We start from the raw sequence: 20,943 nt of genomic DNA, 5'->3' as shown, positions 1-20,943 counted from the left end.
GTGTATTCTACACAAAATTGTGATAATCTTCAAAACTGCTGAGGCATCAAAACACTTGACCTGATCTCCTCACATAATGGTTGGGTCTGATCATCAAAAGAAGAAATTGTACTTCATTTTGGGAGAAGTCAATTAATGAGATTTAATATTAGAATTACATTGCTGGGTGATTGTGCGTATAGTTGGTATTGAATGCGCTAATCCTATGCAAGAAAATAGAAACTAAGAGTGGCCAACAGCATCAGGATATTTCAGATCAGCCTGCCGCCACAATTATCATTTAAAGTCACTAGCATAGAAGCTGTTTAGAATTTGTTATTCATTTAATCGACAGATCATTTCAAATTTAAGTGACAGGTTATTGTAATTCCTTCATTAATTTGGACTGGATAATAATAACAACAAGTTATGTTATTGTTTAATACTTACAACAGGGATTTGTGGTTTGTTGACACATCAAAGTTGCTTGTTTCCAAATATGGAAACTGTTAAGCTTCCCGGCCGCATCCACTACACAGCCGGTCCCGCTCACCTCTTCCTTCCATCCACAAGCTCCGGGCTTACCTCCGCTGCTGCAGCGAATTCGCAGTGTCCCCGGCTCCCCCGCTCATTGTCTCTGATGCCAGCCTCACAGCAGAGCTCCCATAGGGGATGGCCTGCAAGGTGGGAGACTCTGCCGAGTCCATGGTCTTGGCAACCTGTTGCGCTGGAGGTGGACCCTTGGCCTAGTGCAGGATTGGTATGGCCCTCTGGTCGGACCCGGAGAGCTTCTGCCACCAGAAGGCAGAGCACAGGAGGAGACAGAACCTAGCTGGAGCTTCACCAATAGCAACCCGAGGTTCCCTCAGGTTGAGTCCTTGGTTACCCTGGCCACCTATTTAAAGGGCTAAGCGCGGGAAATCCGAACCCGGCGCTCCCTGATGACATCACGCAAGCCTGTTATATAAGGCAAGGCCCGTTCCCCTGAACGGTGCCTTGGCAATCGGGTCATATACTCCGGAGTGTCTAGTTTGCCTTCCAGTGTCTCCTGTTCCAGCATCTCCTGTTCCTTTGTCTCTCCTTACCTGGTAGTACCCTTCAGACTGATCTCATGGTACTGACCATTGCTTGCTCCTGACTACTCTTGATTGCTGCCTGGACCTGACCTCTGCCTGTTCTCTGACTACTCCTGATCGCTGCCTGGAACCAACCTCTACCTGACCACTGACTACTCTTGTTTGCTGCCTGGAATGTGACCTCTACCTGACCTGACTGCTTCTGGATTGACTACATGTAGTGACCCCTGCTTTGGCTGATCATTCTGAACTATTACTATGGCCTTGATCCTAGCTATCCACTCGGACTCTCTGTTCTGGCCTCCTGTGACCTCTGGACACTCTGGTTTGGACATCGACCGTGCACCCTTGTTCGTGGTGGACACTCCTCTGCACTTCCTCTCTAGGAGATACTGCATGGCCCACCTAAGACCAGGCGGCCCGGGTAACCAAGGGCTCAATCTGAGGGAACCCCAGGTTGCTACTGGTGAAGCTCCAGCTAGCCTCTGTCTCCTTCTGTGCTCTGCCTCCTGGTGGCAGAAGCTCTCCGGGTCCAACAAGAGGGCCATACCAATGCTGCACTAAGCCAAGGGTCCACCTCCAGCGCAACAGGTTGCCAAGGCCATGGACTCGGTGGAGTCTCCCTACTTGCAGGCTATCCTTGGCCTAGCCGCCCATGTCTGAGAACAACAGCGAACCATTGAAGCATTGACTTCATCCGTGGAAAGACCACGGTCTCCGCTTTAGGACACTGTCATGGCCAATTCGGGGGGTTGAGCTCAAACCACACCTCCATGGGCATCCCTGTCCCTTCCAGCTCCACCTCATTTCAATGGGGATCCATGCCTCTGTCGAGGCTTCATCAATTAGTGCGTTATGCAATTTGTACTGCAGCTTAAATTGTTTCCAAGTGAGACCACCAAGATTACCTTCATCCTCTCACGCCTTGAAGAGAAAGCCCTGGCATGGGCTTCCTGATTCTGGGAGCATTCAGACGATATTCTCCATCACCTCTCCCACTTCATGACTATTTTCAAGCGGATGTTCGAGGACCCCGGCCGACAGGCGGTTGCGGGTCATCAGCTTCTCCACCTCCGTCAAGGCTCGCATTCGCTCACCAAATTCACAATGGAATTTAGGACACTAGCCACAGAACTGGGGTGGCAAGAGGATTGTCTTAGGGCAATCTATCTGGACAGCTTGTATCCTGCCCTCAAGGACGAGCTGTGCACTCGTGAGATTCCTACATCTCTAGATAACCTGATTTCCCTGGTTGGCAAGATTGACCAATGCCTACGTCAGCAACACCAGGAGATAATGGTCTCCTGCCACCAGCCTCACGCCCAGTCCATGCTACCAGTCTCCAGTTGAAGGCATTACCGGCACCTCCTCCATCATCAGAAGAACCAATGCAAATCAATCGCAGACACTTGTCTCCTGAGGAGCGTCTTTGTTGCAAGGAAGGCCTCTGCCTATACTGTGGTGGTTCCGGACACCTCCGATAATCCTGCCCTGTATGTTCGGGAAACTGCAGAGCCTGAGCCCAGCGGGGGTCCCGAGCTTGGGCGCTACTGTTACTGGCCCTCAATTGCTGCTTCCGGTGTCTCTTTCCTTGGAGTCACGCTCCTTTGCCACAACCGCAAACTGGCACATGTGGTAACTTCATCCTGGATGACATTGTCTCCCTGCTCCAGATTCCTCTTCAGCCTCTGGAGGTGCCCCTTCATATCACGTCCATCCAGGGAGAATACCTTCCCGGATGCATCACTCATCATACCGTGGCCTTCCGCCTCTCCATGGGAACCCTCCATGAAGAGAAGATCTCCCTGTACATTTTAAAGCATTCTACGCATCCGATAATTCTAGGACTTCCTTGGCTCAAGATCCACGGACCCCACTTCAACTGGCAATCCCTACAGCTGATTCAGTGGGGATCCCAGTGCCAGAATCGCTGTCTGTGACAGATGGCTCCAGCAGTCACCGTTCTGAACTGTTCAACCCTTATTGGGTTACCGGTCCAATATTCTGACTTTTAAGATGTGTTCTCCAAACAAAATGCAGATATCCTGCCTCCACTTTGTAAATTCAATTGCCCCATTGAGCTCCTACCAGGTACCGCACCTCCCAAGGTCAGAGCCTACCCTCTCTCACTGCCAGAAACTCAAGCAATGCCTGAGTACATTAAGGAGAGCCTGAATAAAGGTTCATAAGACCCTCCGATTCCCCGGCAGGAGCCGGATTCTTCTTTGTGAAAAAGAAGGATGGCAGTTTACATCCTTGTATCGATTACCATGGGCTAAATGCTGTGACCCGCAAGGATCGTTACCCTCTGCCACTCATTAGCGAACTCTTTGACTGCCTACAAGGAGCCCAGATATTTACAAAGTTAGATCTCCGAGGGGCATACAATCTGGTGCGGATCCAGCCCGACGATATGTGGAAGACCGCTTTCAATACTAGGGGCAGCCACTATGAGTACGTAGTAATGCCGTTCAGACTTTGTAATGCCCCTGCAGTCTTTCAGCACTTGTTGAATGAGATCTTCCGAGACCTAATCTATTCATTTGTCATAGTATATCTAGATGATATACTGATCTTTTCCAAGGACCTGAAGTCCCACCGTTCACATGTTCAGACAGTCCTCCAATGTCTCAGAGACAATCATCTCTATGATAAATTAGAGAACTGTATCTTTGAACAGACCCGTCTTCCATTTCTGGGCTACATTATCTCCAATCGTGGTTTGACCATGGATCCTGAGAAACTCCAAGGAATTTGAGATTGGTCCCAGCCAGTAGGCCTCCGCGCCTTATAGAGATTCCTTGGAATTACAAACTATTACAGGAACTTCATTGCTAACTACTCCATGCTAGCTGCTCCACTCATGGCCATGTCTAGGAAAGGTAGTAACCTTCGAGTTTAGAGTCCAAAGGCTCAATCTGCTTTCCATGCCTTGAAAGAGGCCTTCTGCACCGGACCTTGTCTACATCACCCAGATCCTAACCGTCACTTTGTTGTCGAAGTTAACGCTTCCGCCATTGGGGCAGGAGCGGTTCTGAGCCAATATTCCTCCAAGGGGGTCTTAGTACCCTGCTCCTCTACTCTCACAAATTTTCACCCGCAGAGCAAAATTACATGATTAGTGACCATGAGCTCTTAGCTGTGAAATTGGCTCTTCAAGAGTGGCACCCCTGGTTAGAAGGAGCCCAACATAAATTCATGATCTTTATAGACCATAAGTACCACAAACACTAAAGGAGGCTCAACTATTGAACCCCAGACAGGTCCACTAGGCACTGTTCTTTGAAAGTTTTAACTTTGAACTCCGCTACTGCCCCGCAGCAAAGAACACCTGAGCGGATGCTCTCTCTCACTTTCTTGAACCAGAAGATATGCCTGAAACTCCCAAGCACATCATTGACACAGCCTGTATAACCCTCATGGTTACCCATGCAGTACCAGCTGGGAAGACGGTGGTCTCACGCCGTCTCCGAGAGCGCGTCCTCCGCTGGGCCCATGACTCAAAATTGGCTGGCCATCCCGGCTGAGCTCGGACCCTTGAGATGTTAAGAAGACATTAGTGGTGGCCCAGCATGGTTAAGGACTCCCGCAGTTAAGTAGATTCCTGCCTTATCTGCGCACAACAGAAGCCTCCAACATCCACCCTTGGGGACTCATCCAGCCTCTTCCTGCTCCCACCGAACCCTGGTCAAGCACCTCTATTGACTTCATCGTTGATCTGCCCCCATCAAAAGGCAATACGGTCATCTGGGTTACTATCAACCACTTTTAAAAAATGGCCCACTTTGTTCCACTACAGAGCCTCCCTTCAGCTCCTGAATTGGCAAAAACTCTTCCTGCATCATGTCTTCCGACTTCATGGATTACCCAAGGAGATTGTTTCCGATCGCGGACCACAATTTGCAGCCAAGTACTGGAAATCTCTGTGCACAAAGTTTAACATCACCCTGAATCTGACGTCGGCATATCACCCTCAAGCGAACGACCAAGCCGAGAGGACAAACCGCTCATTAAAGAACTTCCTGAGATTCTATGTAAATGATCAACAGGACAACTGGGCCGACCTCTTGCCTGGGCTGAGTTGTCCCACAATACTCATCTCGTCTCTGCCTCCGATGTCTCTCCCTGCTCCATAGTATTCGGCCGCCAGCCATGCTTACCCATTCCAGTGCCACTCTCCGTACCCTCGGAGGTGGCGCCTCATCAGCTTTGCATGGGGCATCCTCTTCCATCTCGATGGCACTGCACCTCTGTGGGGAGCAGGCAGTGGGGCATCCTCCTCCATCTCGATGGCACTGCACCTCTGTGGGGAGCAGGCAGTGGGGCATCCTCTTCCATCTCGATGGCACTTCACCTCTGTGGGATGGCCATCCCAGTGGTGGTTGGGAGTACCTGCCCATACTCGGTTTATGGGCCATGTTGGTCCCCTCAGGGCCCCTTGCCACGTCGTGATGGTCCACTGGGAGGTGGCAGGTTCTTGGGGGGACGGCCCCTGCGGCCTCGGGACCCTGAAGGACTTGGCTGGGGTGTTGACATTGCAGATGATGAGGTCTGCTGGTCTGGCATCCGCTGCAGGATTTGCATCAAAATGGTAGTCTGTGTGCCAATCGCTGCTGCAATGATGTTGCCTACCTGTGTGAATGCTGCAGTCTGGAGCTGGGAGTCACACCTCTGCTGTCTCATGGCTCTCCTCAGGCAACGCAGTTCCATCCATATGTGTTGCGCTTGTGTGGTAGTCATCGGTACCGGGTGTGGTTGGACGGGTGGCGCTGCTGGAGGTTCCTCTGGTGCTGGGGGATGTGCCAGTGGCATCGCTGCCCCAGCTGCTGGTGCAGGGCTGCATGGGGACATTACTGGTGTGGGTTGAGTGGGCGGGGTACCCACAAAGCTCCTTGGGGTGCTTGGGTGCAGAGCAGTGGGGGAGGACCCCCACTCGATATCCTCCAGGGCCTCGCTCAGGGTAAGGGGGCTGCCTGTGGCTGCTATTGTGGGCCGCACCTCTTCCTCCTCCTCCAATTCTGACCACTGTGTCATCGCGTCCATGTGAAAGGGCCTGGTTATCATCGGTGGCCACCTTAGCCCTGGTGGATCCCTGCTGGTGCCTGGGCCTTCCCAGCTGGCATCAGAGGTCTGCTGCCTGGGACCAGAGTGCTCTGTAGAAGATTGGGGAAAAACAGATAAACAGCATCAGTACCACAGCGTTTGGTTGAATTAGAGTAACATCAAACAGGGACACATAATGTTTGACCAATATGTCATTCTGCTTATACAGTAGAGCAGCGGTTCTCAACCGGTGTGTCGCGACACACCAGTGTGTCGCCAAGCACCGGCTGGTATGTCGCGTGCTCCCGGTCTCTCCTGCTGCTCTTTCTTCCCTGCTGCCATTGCCGCCGGGCTATCAGCACATTCAAGCCCAGCAGGAACGGCAGCAGTGCTAAAAGAAGCTGTGGCACCCGTGACTGGCCTTTTCTTCTTCCCGCGCCTGCATCCCCCCCCCCCCCGGACCTGGACCCAGAACAGGAAGTGATACGCGGTGCGCGGGAAGAAGAAAGAGCCGTGCCGCATGATAAAGTAGCAGCGGCCGCTGCAGCATCTGCCCCCAAGCAATTGAAGCAGCCGGTAATCGAGAAAGGAGACAGCAGCATGAGCCTCCCGCGGCCGATGGGATTCTTCCTTCTTGGCCTGCGGGGGCTGGAGGAGGAGGCTGCTGCAGCTACCATTTGTGCTCGGGGGGTGGGGGGGGAGAGAGAGGAAGCGAGTGAGTGAGAGAGAGAGAGAGAAGCAGCCAGGCAGCCAGTGTGTGAGAGAATGTTTGTGTGATTGAGAGCCTGTGTGTAAGTGAGAGAATTTATTTGATCGAGAGCATATGTTTGATTGAGAGAAACTGGTCAGAGAGATGATGTATGTGTATATGTGAGAGACAATGAAAGTGACTCCTCAAGGAGATGACTGATGTATATGTGAGCGTGTGAGACAGTCAGGGATGTGACTGATGTGTGTGTGTGTGTGAGATAGAGAGAAAAAGCATGGAAGTGAGAAATCTGGCTATGTGAGAAAGCATGGGAGTAAGAAGCCTGGTGTTGTGGGGGTGTATGTGAAAGAAAGCATGGGAGTGAGAAGCCTGATTATGTGAGAGAGAGCATGAGAGTGGGAAGCCTGTGTGTGTGTGCATGTATGAGAGAGAGACTGGTTGGTAAGGTGACGGTGTGACTGATGTGTATGTGAATGTGAGAGAGAGAGAATGTGATTCAGGGAAAGAGAAGCCTGTGTTCGTGGAGAGCGAGCATGGAAATGAGAGAGAGACTGGTGTGTGTGTGTGTGTGTGTGTGTGTATGTGTGTGTGTGTGTGTGTATGTGTGTGTGTGTGTGTAACAGAGAGAGAGTGATTATGGGAATGAGAAGCCTGTGCATGTGAAGAGAGTGAGCATGGGAGTGAGAACCTGGGTGTGTGTGAGACACAGCATGGGAGGGAGAAGCCTGTATATGTAAGACAGAACATGGAAGTGGGAAGCCTGTGTGTGTGTGTGTGTGTGTGAGAGAGAGAGAGAGAGAGAGAGAGAGAAAGTGATTATGGGAATGAGAAGCCTGTGCATGTGAAGAGTGAGCATGGGAGTGAGAAACCTGGGTGTGTGCGAGACACAGCATGGGAGTGAGAAGCCTGTATATCTGAAAGAGAACATAGGAGTGGGAAGCCTGTGTATGTGTGTGTATGCATGAGAGAGAGAAAGAATGTGATTATGGGAATGAGAAGCCTGTTCACGTGAAGAGTGAGCATGGGAGTGAGAAACCTGTGTGTGTGTGTGACACAGCATGGGAGTGAGAAGCCTGTATATCAGAAAGAGAACATGGGAGTGGGAAGCCTGTGTGTGTATGCATGAGAGAGATCAGGTGACTAGCGTGTGTGTGTGTGAGAGAAAGAGAAAGAAAGTATTATGGGAATGAGAAGCCTGTGCATATGAAGAGTGAGCATGGGAGTGAGAAACCTGGGTGTGTGTGAGACACAGCATGGGAGTAAGAAGCCTGTATATCTGAAAGAGAACATGGGAGTGGGAAGCCTGTGTGTGTGTATGCATGAGAGAGATCAGGTGACTGGTGTGTGTGTTTGTGTATGTGTGTGAGTGAAAGAAAGTGATTATGGGAATGAGAAGCCTGTGCATGTGGAGAGAACAAGCATGGGAGTGAGAGACTGGTGTGTGTGAGAAAGAGAAAGTGATTATGAGAGTGAGAAGCCCATATATGTAAGTGAAACACGGGAGTGGGAAGCCTGTGTGTGTGTATGGCATGAGAGAAACTGTTCAGGAAGGTGACTGTTTGGGAGATGATTGGTGTGTGAGAGACAGAAACTGGTCATGGGGGCATGACTGATATGGTGTGTGTATGAGAGACATGGGCCCTAAGGAAGAGGACCATGAGTATAGAGCTTAGCCACTACTGCTGCTTCTGGTGTGTGCTACAGCCTGCATGGAAGAGGAGTAGGAGAGCTGCTGGAGGTGGTAAGTAAAGGTGGCTTTTTAAGTTGTTTTTTTTTGATTGACTGCCATTTTAATTATTTAATATTATGTGATGTGTCTGCTTTTTTTTAAATATTTTATTGGTGTTTGGAGAATTTTTAATAGTTTTTATGAGTTTTTAATTGTTGGATGTTATTCTGTTCATAGTTGTTGTGAAACATTTATTCTGCTTCAAGCACTCATACACCTAACCTACGCCCATTCACCCGCACTCCCTCCCTAAACTCACCTGCACTCCCTCCCTTACTCCATCCCACCTTCCTCCCCCACCCCTCCCCCCACCCTCTTCATGGCCCCCACAGCACCATGGCCTCCTCCCTCTTCCACCCCACCCCCCATCTCCTCCATTGCCATTACATTTCCCTTCCTCTTCCTTTCCACTTCCTTTCCACCTCCCTTTATATTCCTCTAAGTGTATATAAAGGCATTACCACTGTATATAAGAACATTATATTCTCAAACACATGTTTATTTACCCCTTCTAAATGTAGGGATCCCCCCAATTCTCGGAATTTTCCTGCTCCTCCAAGTTTAACTAACCTTAACTCACATTTCCTCCTCCCCTATTTGTTACTTGTAAAAACAAACTTGTTATATGTAAATACTAATGGTTTAACTGTTCTTCATATAATCATGCGTTAATTGTAAAGCCTGTTGCTAAATTTGTGTTCTCTGTAAACCGATGAGATGTTCCCAACGTTCGTCGGTATATAAAAGCCATTAAATAAATAAATAAATAAATAGTATAGTTTTACAATTATTTCTGTGTGGGGATCTATAGCTGCTTGCTAGTTCTGTTTTCCTAACAAGAGGTGTATTGGTTTTTAGGACCTGATTTAATATTTGTAGTGTTGCCTTTTCATAGATAGGGTTGCTCCTGTATGAGTGTGTTCCATAATACAGGTGTAACTGTGTGCGGATTAGTTTATGTACATTACTACAGATCCTGGGAGTATGTTAGGTCGGTTCTGTGTCTGTTACCGAGATATTTTACTAGCATGTAAGTGTTTGTATCAGTCTTATTTGTTGTGTTTTCTCAAGAGGACATGCATTGGTGGTAAACTGCTGTCTTTTCATAAGTAGGGCTATTGAGCCTGGAAGTAGAAGGAGTTTGAGTTGCTGTTACTGAGATGACACCAGAACCAGAATATCTTTTTTGTAGGGTGAGTTGTATGGGGAATGTCATAATTCTGCTTTACATCCATTATTGTGGGTCAGGGGGGTTCCCGTGGATGCAAACTGTACTTTTACATCTAGCCCTGTGACGATCATGGGTCAGTGTGTCACGCATGTGAGAACCATCTGTCAGGTGTGTCCCAACAGAAAAAAGGTTGAGAACCACTGCAGTAGAGATAAGTTGTTTATATGTACCTAATGGCATTGGGGGGGGGGGGGGGCTGGGGGATGGGCCTTGAGTGCTGGGCTGTGCCCAGCACATGGCCAAACTGACCCTGTGAGCTGTTGTCAGCAATGCTTGCACAGCTCAGACAGCCACTTGCTGACTGGGGGAGGGGGGTGGCAATACTGTTCTGGGGAGCACATGGGGAACGGAAACAGAAAACAGAACTAAACATTGTGTAGAAACCTTGGACAGGGGAGTACAGGGCAACTTACCATCTTCGAGGTGGGATGTATCAAGACGTGGATCCAATCCCTCAAAGACGTCTGGTCCCAGCCGCTGCATGAGTCGCCTCTCCATCTCGGTGAATCTGATGGGGCACAGTGACCTTCCTCCTGTGTCCCTCATGTACTGGTTCCTCTCAGCAACCTTCAATTTCAGCTGCGCCTTGATATCTCTGTACCGGTGGGCCACCTGCTCTCCGGTCCGAGGGATGTCACTTTGCCTTTGGATGTACGCAGCTATAGTGGCCCAGATCTGTGCCTTGGCTGCCTTGGTGGTCTTCACTGACAAGTTCCCGAACAAGTGCGCATAATGACGCAGGACGCCCTCTATCAGCAGGTCATTGTCCTCCACGCTGAACCGCATGGCACGCTGCCTGACCCTGGCCTGGCTGCCTGGTTGGGGTGCCACATCTGGAGGGGTCTCCTCCCTAGCCTCTCTCTTCGACCCACCGGGTTCCCCACTCCCTTCCTCCCCCCCCCCCCCCACCTGACCCTGCACTTCCTGCTCCCTTCCCCTCTGCCCTGCCTGTCTAGCCCTACCTCTTCCCACCATTCTCTCCTGCCTCACCCTCTCCCCCTCCCCCACCCTCCTATCACTTCCCTCCTGCCTTTCTCTCCCACTACCCCTGTCCCTGCTCCTACTCCTCATACCCCTACCACTAGGTCCCTCTTCCTCCTCCTCCTCCCTCCCCCTCCCCTCCCCCTCCCCCTACTCTCAACTTCCCTCTTCTCTCCTCTCCTACCACTCCTCTCACTCTCCATCCTCCACCACACTCCTCCTCCTCACCACCAGCACCACCACACTCCTCCTCCTCACCACCAGCACCACCACCACCACCACACTCCTCCTCACCATCAGCACCACCACCAAACTCCTGCTCCTCCTCACCACCAGCACCACCACCACCACCACACTCCTCCTCCTCCTCGACACCACCACCACCACCACACTCCTCCTCCCCACCACCAGCACCACACTCCTCCTCCTCTTCCTCCACACAGATAGGGACAAACAGGTAACTGACAAACTTGCACTCCAACAGAGTTTACAAAAGACACAGGTAAAGGGAAACAGATGACCACAATTAAACAAGACACCGCACTCAGTAATCCAATTCAAAAGCAACTACCTCCAACTATAACCTCCAACTCCTACCTCCTCTCCACAACTCCTTCCAAACCCTCAAAGGAGGAGGGGCAGGAAGTGACCTTTTATACATGAAACATTATCGCGGGACGCGGTACTTGGTTTTACTTTGATTCGCGTACCGCGACAACTTCGTGCACCGCGATGATTTTTTGGACTTTTTATCGCGAACAGCGAAAATGGCTTCGCGATTCGCGAATACATTTTCGCGATTCGCGAAACATTCGCGGCACGCAAAGTTTTCCTGATGCACGAAAAATCACTCATTTGCATGGGAACGCCCCATTTTTTAACGCAGGCGGTACCAATGTTTTACCAATGCGATATTGGTAAATGAGGCCCTTTATCTATAGCAACATTAATAAAGGTGCAATCACAGCCACACAAACCTGCATAATGGACATAACTACTATCAACCCCATACATATCTAATATCCAAGACTAACTTCTATATAGTGATTCTACATCCTTATTTATCTGCCTGGCTCTACTTGGGCAACAAAAATTGCCAACCTTCCATATACTCAAGCTCAAAGTGTTAAACATTAACTTTTATGTGGAATAAAATACGTCCCATTCCACCTCTTCATTTAAACGGTGAGGAGCTACTGTCTTCCAGTTGTATATATACTTCTGCTCTATTCTTTTTAGTATTTTATTTTCACCTCGCTGTTGCTGAATCTGGCATTGTTGAATAATAAAATATTTGAGTTGTTCAATGTCATGCCGTGCTGTTAGCCAATGAGTTACAAGGGGAGCTCCCACTTTACCTGTACGTAATCTGCTTTTGTCTTCAATGATTCTTAATTTAATCTGTCTTTTAGTGTGTCCTATATAAATAAGGTCACACGGGCAGACTATGGCATATATTACTATGCTAGAATTGCATGTATACCTGCCTCTAATAACATGTGGGAATTTCATAAAGGACATATAATACGATTTTATATTGAGGACATTATTGCAAACAGCGCACTCACCACAGCAGTATTGGCCTCATGTGCCATCATCTACATCCTTATGCTTATATGTAAGCATAGATCTTAAATTAGCTCCCCTCTTCATGGCAAAAATCGGAGGTTCCTCAAAGCCAGGTAACTTTTTTATCACGACCCAATGTTTCATAACGATGTTTTTTATACTATTGGATTTAGAAGAAAATGGTAAACTGCAAATGGGTCTCGCAATATGGTTTAGAGGGGTCCCCAATAGTAGATTCTGTCTATTCACATATAAAGCTCTCTTATAAGCATGTTTTATGCATTTATTGGGGTAACCCCTATATTTGAATTTTTCCATTAATACAGTGGCATTTCTTTTATATTCTTCAGTAGATGAACAAATCCTTCTGAAGCGCAGAAACTGACTTATAGGGATACTTTCTTTAAGCTTCCTAGGGTGGAAGCTTTCAAAGTGAAGCATGGTGTTCCTATCCATTGGTTTCACATGAACTGATGAGTATAATTGATTATTATGTAACTGTATATTCACATCTAAGTAAGACACTTGTGTACAACTAGATTGAAATGTAAATATCAAATTATTATCACAAGTGTTCATATACGTCCCAAAATCATGTAACCTATTGGTATCACCATTCCATAACCAAAAAAGGTCATCTATATATCTAATATAGAAAACCACTGATGAGAAAAACTCAGATGTGTATAAATATTTATCCTCGTTTGCACTGACATAAAGACATGCTACAGAAGGTGCAAGGGGAGACCCCATGGGGATCCCCTTGACCTGTTTGAACAGCTTATCTTGGAATTCAAAGTAAAATTGAAATATGACAACCTCAGCCAACTGTAAAATAAATGCTCTCTTACTTTCACTCATCTGGAGGTTGATTAGGGACTTATTAATGATATCAAACGCCTCCTTTTGTGGAATATTAGTATATAAAGATGTTATATCGGCTGTAACCAATCTACTGCTCTCTGGTATGTCCTTTAACTCCTCAATCTTCCTGATGAATTCTGTAGAGACTCGTACATAAGATCAGTCGACCTTAACTAGAGGTTATAACAGATTATCAATATATTTTGCAGATGTCTGAAACACTGATCCTCTTCCTGATACTATCGGTCTCCCTGGTGGTTTATTGATTGATTTATGGATTTTATGGGCAAAATAAATGTAAGGTGTACAAAAACTTTCAATCTGGAGAAACCTATGTCAGGGTGAGTCATATGAAAGGTTTTCAGGAGTTCCTTATCAAGGATGTTGTGGGAAGGTTCCCACAAATTCTCTTCAGCCCCATAACCCTCCCAGGCTAGGAGATATTCCCATCTCCCTCAATGCTGATGGACGTCGAGGACCTTGCTTACTTGAAGTGATGAATCAGGTACTGAAGAGACCCGTGGAGGACAGGGAACTGTACGTGAGGGCCAGGAGAGGACCAACGGCTTCAATAAGGACACATGAAATGTGTTATGGATACCCATGGCACGAGGTAGCTGGAGTTGATATGACACAGCTCCTACTCTTTGGATTACAGGAAATGGACCAATGTATTTAGGAGCCAGGCGGTGAGAGGGAAGTCTCAGTCATATGTGTCGAGTGCTTAGCCACTCGTTCTGGCCAGGGGCAGAAGATTGGAGCAGAACATCTATGGGTATCTGAATTACACTTGGAGCATTCAGTGGCCTGAGAAAGGCACTTTCTTTTACTTGGTTCCACACTTGTCGAATGGTATGGACCATGGATTGCGCCGCTGGTGAAGGAACAGTCAGAGGAACTGGAAGAGGCAGCCGAGGCTGTTGTCCGAATACCACCTAGAATGGAGATACATCGGTAGCTGCAGCAACATGGGTATTCTGCGACAGCTCAACCCAAGGAAGAAGATCAGACCAGTTATCCTGTTGATCATTTACATAGAAGTGGAAGAATGTCTTCAAGATCCGATTGGTCCTTTCAGCTTGACCATTGGCCTGTGGATGATAGGCCGATGTGAAACTCAGGGCAATATTAAACTTCTTACATAGGGAAAGCCAATACTTGGTGGCAAACTGTGGTTCCCAGTCAGATATAATCTCCTTGGGGAGTCTATGGAAATGAAAAATATGTTTCAAAAACAACTTGGCTAATTCTGGGGCCGACGGAAGGCCTGCCAAGGGAATAAAGTGATCCATCTTCGAAAAACGGTCGATGATGACCCAAATTACGGTATTGTTCTGGGATGGAGGCAGGTCTGTAATAAAGTCCGTTGATATGCTGGACCATGGTTCGGTAGGTGCTGGAAGTGGTTGGAGTAAGCCCCAAGGTTTCCTGGTAGGCAGTTTCTGTTGGGCACAGATGGGACACGAGTCCACATAGTTTCAGGAGTTTTGCACCATGTTGGGCCCCCAATAGTGTCTTTGTAACATCTTTAGGGTCCTGGCACAACCCGGGTGTCCTGCCAATTTGGAATCATGAGCCCATTTCAGAACTTGTTCAAGTAATCTATGTGGAACGACGGATTTTCTAGTAGGAACTGCAGTGGTCATAGTAAGGGATATGCAGGCAGGATCTATGATGTAACTAAGGATTTCAGGAACATCTTCAGTTTCAAATGATCTTGACAGTGTGCCAGTATGGAGGTTCTTGGAACCTGGGCAGAAACATAGAACAAAGTTGAACCGTTCAAAGAAGAGCGCCCATCAGGATTGTCTGGAATTCAAGAGTTGAGCTTCTTTAAGGTGCTCAAGGTTCTTATGGTCAGTGAAGATGGTAAACTTGTGTTGCACCCCTTCCAAACAAGGGCGCCACTCTTGGAGTGCCAACTTGACTGCGAGGAGTTCTCGGTCACCAATGGTATAACGTTGTTCCTTGGAGAGAACATACATGAGTAGAATGAACAAGGTATCAATTTACCCTTGGGAGAAAACTGGCTCAAAATGGCTCCTGCGCCATTTGCAGAGGCGTCAACTTCAACAACAAATGGACGTCTTGGATCCGGATTCTGAAGGCAAGGGCCAAAACAGAAATGCTCCTTATTTGTCTGAAAGGCGGCTTGTGCTTTAGGAGTCCAAAACCGAGTGTTAGTCCCTTTCCTGTTCATGGCAGTAAGCGAGGCAACTAATGTAGAATAATTGGCAATGAAGCTCTGATAATAATTGGTAAAGCCAAGGAAACGTTGTAGGGCCCATAGGCCTACTGGCTGGAGCCAAGCGCGGATTCACTGGACTTTCTCTGGATCCATGGAGAAGCCTTGACCGGATATGATATACCCTAAGAAGGGTAAGCAATTATGCTCAAAAAGGCATTTTTCCAACTTGGCATACAGATGGTTCTCTCTCAGATGTTGAAGGACAATCCGAACATGCTCTCGATGAGATTCAAGGTCTTTGGAAAAGATTAGGATGTCGTCAAGATACGAAGAAGTACAAGAGGTCTTGGAGAATTTTGTTCATAAGGCGTTAAAAGACCACTGGGGCATTTCATAGCCCAAAGGGCATCATTGTATATTTGTAGTGACCATCCCTTGTGTTGAATGCGGTTTTACAGATATCTTGTTGTTGGATGCGTACCAGATTGTATGCACCTCTCAGATCCAACTTGGTGAAGATCTGTGCCCCTTCAAGGCGATCAAACAGCTCACTGATAAGGGACAGGGGATATCGGTCTTTGCAGGTGATGTCATTGAGCCCTCTGTAGTCAATACAAGGACGAAGACCACTGTCCTTTTTCTTAACGAAGAAGAACCCCACTCCAGCAGGGGAATCAGAAGGACTAATGAACCCTTTTTCTAGGTTCTCTTTAATATACTCAAACATAGCTTGGGTCTTGGGTGGAAAAGTTCTGCCTTTGGGAGGCATTGTGTCTGGCAGAAGTTCTATAGGGCAATTGAACTTGCCTAACAGAGAGAAGGTATCCACTTTCTGCTTCGAGAATACATCTTTGAAGTCAGAGTACTATGGAGGCAAACCAGGTAAGGTAACAGACTTCAGAACAGGAATTACTGTAGATACAGAACGCAAACAGGTCTTCTGGCATTTAGTGCCCTACTGCACCAACTGCAAGGAATGCCAATCGAACTGGGGTTTGTGGGCATGGAGCTGGGGCAGCCCCAGAATAACTGGATAAGTCGATTGTTTTAATACATAGAAGGACATCTCCTCTTCATGGAGAGTGCCCACAGTAAGATGAACAGTAAATGTTTGGTGGGTGATGAGCCCTGGAAGGTGTTCTCCTTGGATGGAGGTGATGTGGAGGCTCACCTCTAATGCCTGAAGAGGAATGTTTCGAAGCTTGACAATGTCATCAATAATGAAGCTTCCACTTGCTTCGGTATCAACAAGAGCAGTGATGGTGGTGAAGGTGTGGGCCTTGATGCCCAGAGAAACTGGAAAAAAGAGTTGGGACCAGTAACAGTAGCGCCTAAGCTCGGGACCCCCACCAGGCTCAGGCATTGCAGTTTTCCTGGACAAACCGGGCAGAACTGCAGATGATGTCCAGAAGTGCCACAGTAAAGGCAAAGACCATCCTTCCTCCAACAGAGATGTTGGGTCGGAGACAATCACCCACGGTTCACCTCCATAGGTTCCACCACGGAAGGGGGTGGTGGTGCTGGAGTCTTAACTGGAGGACTATGAACATGCATGAGATGTGGTGTAGGAGAGCAAGGAGCCTTTACTTCTAGGCGTCATTGCCGGAGGCGATGATCAATCTTCCCGGCAAGGGAAATCAGGTCCTTTAGATACGTGGGAATCTCACGGATGGAGAGCTCATCTTTGAGAGTGCAGGAGAGTCCATCTAGGAAGATGGTTTGCAGACAAACTTCTTGCAACCCAAGCTCGGTGGCCAGAGTCCTAAACACCGTATACTCAGAGATGGTCCGTGATCCTTGACAAAGGTGGAGAAGGTTATGGCTGTCTACAGCCTGGCGGCCTGGGTCTCTGGAGGTCTGCTTGAAGAGAGCAATGAATTCAGATAATTTGGAAAGTATGGGATCAGAGAATTCCCATAAGGGAGAAGCCCATGCAAGAGCCTTCCCTTCCAGGTGAGATAGGATGAAGGTCACCTTGGTGATTTCCTTCAGGAACAACAAGGGTTGCAGTGCAAATTGCATGAAGCACTGATTAAGGAAACCATGAGAAGAGCGTGGATCCCCATTGTATCGAGGAGGTGCAGGAAGTGCCAATGATGCTTTGGGAAGCATAGAGGCCGATAGGCTCACAGGATTGGCCAAAGCTGTATCTTGTAGCTGGGATCAAAGCTCTTCCACCGAAGAAGCTGGTGACTCCAAAGCTTGGTGATGTTGTTTGACTGTGGTGGCCAAAGCAGTAGGGCCCTGGAGGTGGGAGACCCCGCCGAGTCCATGGCCATGGTAACCTGTTGCGCTCGGGGGTGGACCCTTGTCCTGGAACTGTGGAAAACGGCTCCCTGGTAGGGACCAGGAAGCACCTGCCCCCAGGGGGCGGAGCACTGGAGGAGACAGAGGCTAGGATGAGCTTCACCACTGGAAGCCTGTGGTCCCTCCGGGTAGAGCCTTTAGGGACCCCGTCCACTTTGACTTAGGTGGGCCTCGCAGGGTCTCCTGGAGAGATGATAGACAAGCATGCCCACAGACAGGAGAGGAGCATGATCAGATTCGAGATTGGAGGTCAGATGGAGCAAGGAGGACCAGAACAGCGTAGGAGATGACAAGGCTAGGGACAGAGCCAGAATTAGGAGATGTAGTCAATCAGGCAGAGGTCAGAATCCGGGAGTCAGTCCGAGGAGTGGTCAACAAAGCAGAGGTCAGGTTCTGGAGGTCAGAAGAGGTCACAGGCAGGCCGAGGTCAGAAGGCAGGTAGCAGGCTTTTGTGGTTTAGCGGTGTTTGGGTGGATTATTGGGTACTGTGGCAGATGACCACGCCCATGGGGAGGATCCCAATGGGGAGCCACAGTACTGGGCTAGACTCAGGATGCACAAACACAGAGTTAGATCTTTTATTGTACAGCTGATGTGTACCACCAGAGATGGCAGTAGTGAGGTTATCCAGAGGTAGCAGTCTCGGGACCCTCGGCAGAGGGAACCCATCTCACCAAGTTGGTAAAGGAAGATTCTGGAGTAGGTTTCCCAGCACGGCAATGCTGTAGATGAGACAGACTGAGAATTAGATTACTCACTAGATGGTTGCTGTAAGGTTGGCGATTCCTCAAGGCTGAAGTTGATGGTTCCAGGCACCAGCAGGGAGAGCAGGCCCTTGAGGAGCAAGTACCTGATCCCAGTAAGGCACCTGAAATAAAGCAGAGGGCCCTCATGGAGTGGGTACCCAGGTTAGAGAATACCCCAAAGGGCAGAGAGAGAGCTTCCAGTGGCAGCACGGAAGCGGCAGAGTAGCTTAGACCGGACCAGCCCAATACTTGCTAACTCAATGATCTAGCAAACAAGTATAGGCTATATACCCAGATGGAGTGACGTCACTTGAGGGAGACACCCCTGAGGTTCATGCCATAGCTGGAATAAAGACGTGGGTATAGCGCGTGCGTGCACCTTAGGAGGCTCTTGGGATAAATATGGCGGGAGGCAACACCATAGCCGTTCTGAGGATGCTGGAGAGTGCGGCTTGCAGATGCGGCAGTAGCCATCTTCTCAAGGTTAGCGGGGAGAGCAGAGAAAAAGGTGAGGCACAAGGGTCAAAGCCATCTGAGACCGACGGACACAACAGTACCCCCCTTAAAAGGGCCCTCTCCAGACCTCCTACCTGGTCTTGGTTTCTGAGGATGCATTCTGTGGAATTGCTGAAGCATCTCTTTATCCATGACATTAGCCAAAGGTTCCCAAGAGTTTTCTTCAGGTCCATAACCCTCCCAAGACAGGAGGTATTCCCATACTCCGCCTCTCTTTCTCACATCAAGGATAGCATCTACCTTGTATTCGTTGTCTTCTTCTGCATCAATGGGTGTAGGTTCAGGTGTCTTGGTTGAAAACTCACTGAGAATTAATGGCTTCAATAGTGACACATGGAACGTATTATGAATCTTCAATGCTGGTGGAAGTTTCAGACGGTATGTAAGAGTACCTAGTCGTTGGAGAATGGGAAGGGTCCAACGAAGCATGGAGCAAAACGAGCTGATGGGAGCTTGAGTCTTAGATGTTTTGTGGAAAGCCAGACTTTGTTACCAGGCTGAAATTCTGGAGCCTTGCAGTGATGAGCATCATAGCCTAACTTTGCCCATTTTCCTGCTTTAAGAAGCATCTCTTTGGTCTTAGTCCATAGCTGTTGGATATATTTGGCAGTAGATTAAGCTGCCGGGGAAGAGACTGAAAGTGGAAGTGGTAATGGTGTGGATCCAATTGATGTTGCTGGATGAGAGTGATGGTGAATTCATCCCAGGGCAACAGTTCAGCCCAGTCATTTTTACGAGTACCAACGTAGGCATGAATGAACTGCTTGAGTGTTCTATTCATTCTCTCCATTTGCCCATTAGACTATGGATGGTATGCGGAGGTGAAGTTGAGAGAGATATCAAACTTCTTGCACAATGCCTCCAGAACTTTGCTGTGAATTGGGCTCCTCTATCAGAGACGATGTGCTTTGGCATGCCGTGTAGGTGAAAGATGTGGGTGATGAAAAGCTTTGCAAGCCAGGGAGAACCACAAAATGAGCCATCTTTGAGAAACGATCCACTGTTATCCAGATAGTGTTGTTTCCTCCTGAGAGTGGTAAGTCTACTACAAAGTCTGTAGCAATGTGTGCCCAGAGCTTGTCTGGCACTGGCAAGGGTTGGAGTAGGCCCCAAGGATGACCGGGTGGTGGTTTCTGTCTGGCACAATTTGAGCAAGAAGCAACTTAGGAGAATGTGTCTTCCTTTATGGTGGGCCACCAGTAATACTTCTGCAGTTTAGCCAGAGTTCTGCATTGACCAGGGTGTGCAGCCAGTTTAGTCATGAGCCCAAGCTAGCAACTTTTTTCTCAGGTTCTTGGGTACAACGGTCTTACCCGCAGGTACTGGGTAAGTAGCTGACAAGATAACTTTATTTGGGTCGATGATATGTTAAGGTTCATCTGGTATGTCCTCAGAGAGAAATGAGCGAGATAGGGCATCTGCTCTGACGTTCTTATCTCCAGGGCGATATTTCAGCACAAAGTCAAATCTGTTGAAGAACAGGGACCATCTCGCTTGCCTATGGTTTAGGCACTGTGTGTGGCGGAGGTACTCCAGATTTTTATGGTCTGTAAAGACTGTGATCTGATGTTGGGCTCCTTCAAGCAAGGGGTGCCACTCCTCGAATGCCATCTTTATTGCCAGGAGTTCTTTATCTCCTATGCCGTAGTTCTTCTCCGCAGGCAAGAAGCGACGGGAGAAAAATGAGCATGGGTGTAAGGTCTTAGAGTCATCAGCCTGGCTTAGCATGGCCCCTATGCTGACGTCAGAGGCATCGACCTCTACGATGAAGGGTCGAGTCGGATTCAGATGTCAGAGGCATGGCTTGCTCGAAAAGGCATCTTTCAGTTTCTGGAAAGCTGTTACTGCCTCCGTAGACAAATTGGAGATGTTGGCACCTTTCTTCATCATAGCTGTAAGTGGAACAGTTAGTGAGGAGTAGTTCTTGATTAATGTTCTGTAGTAGTTGGTAAATCCCAGAAATCGTCTAAGAGCCTTTAGACCTGTGGGTTGTGTCCATTTCTTA

General features: G+C 48.4%; 1 protein-coding gene across 1 annotated transcript; it reads right to left on the bottom strand.

Moving 5' to 3' along the window:
* Window positions 1-5,483: 5,483 nt before the first annotated feature.
* Window positions 5,484-10,553, bottom strand: LOC115097258 (myb-related transcription factor, partner of profilin-like). Its single transcript, XM_029612918.1, has 2 exons — window positions 10,181-10,553; window positions 5,484-6,208 (listed from the first exon to the last, which is right to left on the bottom strand). The coding sequence occupies exons 1-2, from the start codon at window positions 10,551-10,553 to the stop codon at window positions 5,484-5,486; spliced, it is 1,098 nt and encodes a 365-aa protein (XP_029468778.1).
* Between the last annotated feature and the right edge of the window lie 10,390 nt (window positions 10,554-20,943).

The sequence above is a fragment of the Rhinatrema bivittatum genome, chromosome 1 (genome assembly GCF_901001135.1).
Source record: "Rhinatrema bivittatum chromosome 1, aRhiBiv1.1, whole genome shotgun sequence".
Taxonomy (NCBI): domain Eukaryota; kingdom Metazoa; phylum Chordata; class Amphibia; order Gymnophiona; family Rhinatrematidae; genus Rhinatrema; species Rhinatrema bivittatum.
Note: the sequence above shows the minus strand (reverse complement) of the source record. Positions and strands in the feature narration are given on the sequence as shown.

Coding starts and splice junctions, on each gene's coding strand:
- LOC115097258 (XM_029612918.1), bottom strand. CDS start 10,553: ATGCGGTTCAGCGTGGAGGACAATGACCTGCTGATAGAGGGCGTCCTG. Junction 6,209..10,180: donor TACATCCCACCTCGAAGATG/GTAAGTTGCCCT, acceptor AATCTTCTACAG/AGCACTCTGGTCCCAGGCAG.